Here is a 7,701-nt window from a genome sequence, read left to right on the forward strand (position 1 = left end):
ATGCTAAATATTGAAAAGCAACAAGGCTCACAATTAGCATAAAACTGACTAAATATATATATTTGATTTCACTTGTATTTTTGCAACTTAAATGTTTTATCCTCGATCTTAAATTTTCAATCAATAATGTGCTTCACTCTTTCCTACATTCGACCGTTTGGGTTGTGACGATTTGGGGCGAAATAAACTATTTTATTATTTGTTACTTTTTTTATAATAATGCCCTTTTGTGTAACGATCATAACTGAAACAGCTGGAGATTTGGCAACGCTATTACTGGGCTCTTGTAATTTGTGTACCTGTTTTAGACACATTCTACTGATTTCGTCGGTATCATTATTGTTTGTTTTGACATCGGTTGTCCCTTGTGTGCATAATAAAGTTTCAAAAACAATAATCAATGCCAATTTTATACAAACTATTATATCATAAAGGTGTGAAAAATAACGTTTAAAGCATATATACTATTTGAATCTCGCGGTCACGCGTTTATTTGTGCATAAGGCAAAGCTAATTAGTGAATATGTATTATTAAATGTACAAAAATTTTTGAATCACGAACAATTTGCGTAATTGCTATAAATAAGTGATGTTTTTGTAGCCTTGTTTGTGTAAATGGAAGCAGCTGCTTCCTCGGTCGATGCTTTGGCATAGCTCATCTTGGTGTGAGTTCAAAAGAATGTTCCGAATCAGGAGTAATTTTGGAAAGTTCTTGATAAATGTTCCCGTCAGAAGTGAATTCCGAATGGAAGTGAATAATGTAAGCTATTTTACTCGGCCCACTATCGACGCGTGCACATTGCGACCATTTGGAGGTGGAATTGGATTAATTTTTCTTCTGACTTTCTTGTAAGAATATTCTTTTGCCAAATTGTTAAATTTTGAACAGGTGGAAATTTTGCAACAGTGTATTTGTCATTCTGCATTCCACCGGCTGTCGGCATTTTTCAAAATAATATTCTTATTTCGTGTGAAGTCACAGAACGGCCGTTGTTTAAGGTCTATTCAGTGATGCTCATACTTTGGAATCTTTGTCAGCATAACAAAAAAGCATTGGTCGGCAAGTCGTAAAGATTAAATAATTTTGGTTTATTACGCTTTTAACGCATATTTAGGAAAGTCTTTCTATGCGTATTTGTAATTAGTTTTTTCTACCTGGTTCATTAGTACCCATACAATCTGTTTTAAAAAAAATGACATCTGAAAACTATACATTGCTAAGTCAACTTGTATTTTCAAATATGCACATTTTTAGAAATATGTCAATGAAATAGTTGAAAAGTATATGACAGGCATATTTGTAAATATTTTTTGTATTTTGTGAATACTGCCTACTGATTGTGATTGCTTAAAAAAGTATAGTTATATTCGTATTCGTGGGATATATTGGATTCGTCTAAATAGCGATACTTTTTGTAATACATTCCTATGTGATGAACGGTTTTTGCAATCTATCATCCGTCATATAGATTATGTGATTACAACAAGCGAAACAGTCGATACAATAGTAATCTTATCACGGAGGCGGATAAATATCTAGAAACCGGCGATAGCATAACGTCATTATGTGATTTGCAAGACCGCTGAAAGTGCTCTTAAAAAATGTGGGCTTCTTTTGTAATCATAGTGTTCTTCGTGTTTCTGTTTATGATGGTTGCTTGTTGCATCCAAACATCCAACTATATGAAATACAACAACACTCCACAACAGATTCAAACACGTAAGCTTTAGGCATAACTGTTTTTTATACATTTCATTTTCTAATTAAAAAATAATAATGTTAAGACGCGGTACCCAAAGCTCAGTTTTAAAACATTGCAATATATACTATGTATCATAATACATTATAAGCGATTTAAGAGTATCTATAAGATGAATATTATATATATTTAAGTCAGCGTTGAATTTTACATATACATCTAAATTGAGCTATGGGATCTTTGTGGTAAAAAGTAAAAATGTTTTGACGTGTTTTATTAATGGCAAACCTACGGTTACTGTCTTAGATTTATTTAGTTAGCAACTTTGATCGTAATTAAAATATTGTTAATGTGAACTGAACTAAAACATAATTTAAATATTGATTGATAGCTTTTCTTCTACCAAAATACAGGTAATATAAACATAAAACATGAATAGAATTAATTACACATTTAAGTATTTAAGGAAATAATTTATAAATAGGAAATAGACACTTAAGTTGAACGTTTTATCAGTATTATCTGGAGAGATAAAAATAAGTTAAATAATGAAATTGTGAACTTTTTTACTTTGGTAACCATAAAATATTTATATAATTGCTAATATTTGTCAACAATGATCTTTGATTTAACTTCTTGTTCTTTTAGGACCAAGACAAGTCCAGAGGGTGTTTGTTGTTTCTTCGTCTGCAAATGGAACAAGGAATGTTGTCAGAGATTCTGATTTTGTAATCGTACCACAGCCAGAAAATGAAGAGACTATCGGTCCTTTGCCCCCTCCTTACACCGATGTTGCTAAAGGTTGGTAGTGTATAATATAATATATAAATACTCCAAAGCATTAACGTATTAACTGACAAATTATTCGAAAATCAGTTTTTAATATCTTTCAAATGAGTACTCATATGAGATGTAGAACATTCTAACTAACTACTACTTTTCCATGGAGTCAAATATATAATTATAAAGCAAGAATATGTTAAACTGCAAGCATAACATATTTTTGCTATAAATATATTTCGATTATTGGTTCTGTAGTTTCTTGCAAAAAGTACTTCCGAAGGAATATGTGTAAGACACGATTTTATTTACGTAATTAGCTATTTTTATTAACTATATTTTTTTTAATTTGAGAAATTGCTCAAATACCAATTATTTAACGCAATGATTAAAATATTGTTATGGAGCTAAGTGCAGTTATCTTATAACAAAAACTAAAAAATGTATATTAAAGATGAAACTAAAGTTTAATAAATATATAAAACTAAACTTAAAGTATGTTAAAAACCCATTAGTTTTAAATTAAATAAATTAATAAGAATATTTTTGTTATTTATGTTACTTTTTGCTTTACAGTAACTGTTGCTCCTCCACCATCTTACACCGAAGCCATGAGACAAGAAGTGGTACGAGTGTAATTATTTAATGAAGCATGATTTGATATTATTATATAAAATTCGAGATTTTCATATGATCTTCTACAATATTTAATTAAATAAAAATTAAAGTTTTATTTTTCTTGTACATAAAGTATTATTCTTGTTTTGTGTCATTTAATAAATACGTAAAAGATTTTGTAGCAACACTATCTCAAAATTCACATAATCAATTATGTAATAATAAAAAGTAACGTACAAACTTTATAATAAAACAGTAAATCTTCATTTGAGAGTTAAAGCAATTGTATTGCTGTTTTATAAATTATTTGTTGATAACATAAATAGTGAATAAAGTCGCTTATATCTCTGACGGGAAGACTAAAGAAATTAGTAATTTTTATGATTTTTATACTTAATTGTTAAGTTTGAAATAAGTTTATGGGAACTTTTTCTTCATCTTAACGACACAAATATTACTAACCAGTCTCCTACGTTTAATTAATCCGATAGTTTATATTAGATACAATTATATTTATATACTATTTTATATTTAAAAATAAAAATTAGTCAAGACTCAACCCATTTTCTTAATATTGTAGTGACACTATATGTGATTATTATTTAATTGGTTTAAGTCTTCGCTAAATATTTATTTATTTTTTATATGTGTAGTTTTATAGCTAATTGCTAAATTCCAACATAGAATATTTAGTACCTAATATCAACATATTATTTTTTTATATCTAGTTTTTATATAATGTGCTATCGTAACATTGTATAGAAAATTTCTGGATTTTTGTATGTACAATTGATAATCAATGGTATAATCTAAAAATCACATTATTTTAATGCTTAATCCTTTTGTATTACACCTTATTTTAAGATTTCATCACCAAAACTTCTGTATGGAATGAAATATTTGTATTCTCCTTTTTAAAGACATATTAAGTAGATGCATACAAAATGGTCATCATTTATGTATATCTATCTGAATTAACCGTTAGCGCACGGCTTTAAAATTGAACAGTAAAACGGTGAAACGATGAATATTTTTATAATTGAATGATATGTATATGATCTTTTTTTTTTTCTTTTTATGAATAATAATTAAGTTCCACTTTTGTTTGTATGTACTCAATTATTAAAAGAACTATGAAAAATACCTATCAACTTTCTGTTTTTCAGCCAAATAACGAAATCAATAGTGCTGACGCAAATAATGAAAGAATGTGCACCTAAAATGGCTTAATTGAAACATAACATAAAACGGTCAGCCTCGGATATTGTCACAATTGTTGCCTGATTAAAACAAACTCGAACGAAATCTATCTGCTACAAATAGACGAGAAATCAAATTAGGATGTGTATTAGACAGAAACAAACATTTTAGTTCACCCCTAAATCACCTGCATTAGTCATAGGATCTAAGTGTATTAGGGGATTTTGAGCTTCCCTATTTTTTCAATGCCTGAATACTGCTATGCTTCTTCATTGAATGTTAACATTCGAACTTTCACTTCGCTTCCGACTTGGAATATACATACTAGAGTTCAGCACGAACCTTTAACGTTTTTTAGATAAAAAAGCAAAGTTTCGTCTAGAATCATATGGGTTGATCAAAAAATCATGTTTTGAAGAAACACTTGACTTTTCTCTTTTCTAGATCGCTGCCATATTTCTTAATTTTTACTAGAATTTTCATTTGGAATTTGACTTCTGAACTTTCACTTCACTTCTGACTTAAAATATACCAGAATTCAAGACGAAATTTATTATGTGTATTAGATAAATTACAGTTCCGGCAAAATCTTCCATTGGACCTACCACTTCGCTTCTGACTTGGTATGTACGAGAGTTTAGCATGAATCAGAACTTACGCTGAATCGAACCAGACAATTTTGAAGTATAGAAACAGCCACTTTTATTTCATTTGTCTGATCTGGTTCAGGCAAGCTGTTACCCTATATCTCCAAGAGTTGGACCAATAATTTATTAGAATATAGAAGATGATTGCCATCCGTTGTCACTGACGAATTTATCATCAAAGAAAACTATTTTTCATGGGCGATTAACAAAATGGTTACTGTAAGATTAGGTTATAGAAAATTTAAGAAAAAGAGCAAACATGAGACTTCTATATACGTATAGATTAATCATTTAAATTGGATTATTTTATATTTTTACTGTACTTTGTTATTATTATATGATATTTATAAAACGTAATCTTATTTTTAGCTCAATATTTAATTTTGTATTTATTTTAATTATATTATTTACTATTGTAATATTATTTGTTCTTATTTATATACCATATTTTTTGCATTGTTATATAGTTTACGATTAGGAATTACATTTTTTTAAATTAATTTGATCGAATTTCACGTTTCTTTGTAACAAATATAACCTATTTTATATTGATACAAAATTAAAGAATATCCTATAATATACAATAGTAAATAAAGAAAAATATAAACAAGCAATTTAATATAAACAACTGTATATTTTAATAAAAGAAAATTGAGAATTTGCAAAATTAAACTTAATAGAGAACTATGTTAAATTATTGATTAGTTAGTTTAATTTGAAATAAATAAGTTCAAGCGTGTAAAAAATATTTATTTTAACGTTATAATTTAATAAAACTAAACATAAAACAGGTTTGTACAGGGCCATCTTTTAATATTGTTCCACGATCAGTTATAATTAAATTATATTTGATAAAAAAATCGTTTTGCATCCAACCCATTTACTGACAGTAATACACCTCAATGCTTCATATCGTATTTTTATTGTAAAATCCATATTATATCTGGTTTTAAACTACTTATAATTATCACCAAGAATTGATTAACAAAATGTTTGTGTATCGTTAAGTGTTTAGAAGCACTATTTTTGTTAACTGCTTTAAGAATACTAATACAATTTTTATTATCAACATTTTTAGAAATTCTATTTGTATATTATATTGCTGTTTTTAGATTTTAAAATGGCATTTGAAACAATCGATAGATATAAAATATATTGTTGCAAAATAAATATATTTATATAGATTAAGTGTTTAGAAAATATTTACTTGATAGAAAGTAAAAATCAATTTATACAAAATTGAGTTATTGTTTTGGCATATATACATATATTTAAATATATGCGGAGGAAATAACAGGTTTATTTCAATGAAGTATGCATAAAAACAGTACATATAAAATATGTAAAATAATAACATTAAAGGTGAGATGGGGTAAACACAATCAACACCAAAAAGTCAGCAGTGAAATACCGGACTAAAACCATTGACATATCTTTTATTACAGCTTAAAATCATTAAATGTATCTATACACAACGTTTATATATTCATCTGTGAGATTTAGAGTCAAAGAAAGTCTTATTTGTGACAATAGATCGGAATTTTAATTATATAATAGTCACTAATTATGATTTAAAAACACTAAGGATAATATTGATGGCTTAAAGTTTACAGGAGAAAAAACTAAATAGACAACTTGAAAATAGGAAAATTAAACAATATCGCGAATTTCTAGTGTTTATTTATTGATATTGAAGATAGCAAATTTTTCACCCAAAAGTGGAGTTTTGAAAATTAGAAATTTTACACTTTAAGCCAATATAGGATTAGAACCCAGGTTATTCAGGTATCAGTCAACGATTAATTTAAAACAACATAAATGTAAACACAAAAATCACTGAGTATTTACTAAATATAATTTTTTTTTCTTCTAAATATTAAGTGAACTTTATTTTTTTTGATATATTAATATGAAAGATGTAAAAAAAATACACAAGACATATTTTAAATATATACATCTATATAAAATGTGTAAGTCAATAAAAATGCTAAAAATTAATTGAAATGTCAAAGGTCAATATAAATGTGTAAGTAAAATTAGGAATTACTTAACGCAAGGAGCTATTTAACCTTTAATAAATAAAGACACGCACTAAAAGCAAGCTCATTAAGTATTATGATTGTTTTATTTGTTTTTTATTACAAATCTGACAATAATGACAGGTTTTCTTTATGCGCCACGATGGTCATTATACAAACAATAATTATATCATAAAATATATAAAACAATAAAGGTTATCGTTGAAAACATCCTTGTGTTTGGTGATGTCATTGAGAAGCTAGAACGCCGTGCTCGTGCACGGCGTTCAAGAATAAAGGACGCGATCGCGACTCTCTAAGGCACTACATCTCGCAACTGAAAGGCGCCGAGCAGAGTCGGATTGTCGACATCGCTCCATAGAAATTTCAAGTGCTTCATTGAGTAGACGCTACGTTAGGGGCGGGGTATCTATTTTACGCCAATGGCCGTTTTGATATATATAAAATCATCCGCGGGCCACTAAAAATTATCAGCTACAAAGTTATCATTTGTTGTTTCAGGGACGTCACTTGATAGGAGCAGGTAAGGAAATTAGGCCAGAAAAATGCATGTCATTTAATCGAATATTATGAATCTTAATGAAATATAAATATTAAAAAAATTTGAAATGGCCTAATCAGAAATTCTCGGGTTATGCATAAAATAAAATAAAAAAAAACAGTCTCGAATTTATCTCGAAAATATTGTTTAAGTAAAATTATATTGGAATACATTTT

The 7,701-nt window shown here is 27.8% G+C and overlaps 1 protein-coding gene across 1 annotated transcript; it reads left to right on the forward strand.

Moving 5' to 3' along the window:
* The first annotated feature begins 1,437 nt into the window (after positions 1 to 1,437).
* On the forward strand, positions 1,438 to 3,224 carry LOC148232781 (uncharacterized). The gene is made up of 3 exons (XM_088190360.1): positions 1,438 to 1,720; positions 2,349 to 2,501; positions 3,057 to 3,224. The coding sequence occupies exons 1-3, from the start codon at positions 1,603 to 1,605 to the stop codon at positions 3,116 to 3,118; spliced, it is 333 nt and encodes a 110-aa protein (XP_088046486.1). The 5' UTR covers positions 1,438 to 1,602; the 3' UTR covers positions 3,119 to 3,224.
* Positions 3,225 to 7,701: the final 4,477 nt, after the last annotated feature.

The sequence above is a fragment of the Plectrocnemia conspersa genome, unplaced genomic scaffold (assembly GCF_051122295.1).
Source record: "Plectrocnemia conspersa isolate PC_06_02 unplaced genomic scaffold, ASM5112229v1 ptg000008l, whole genome shotgun sequence".
NCBI lineage: Eukaryota > Metazoa > Arthropoda > Insecta > Trichoptera > Polycentropodidae > Plectrocnemia > Plectrocnemia conspersa.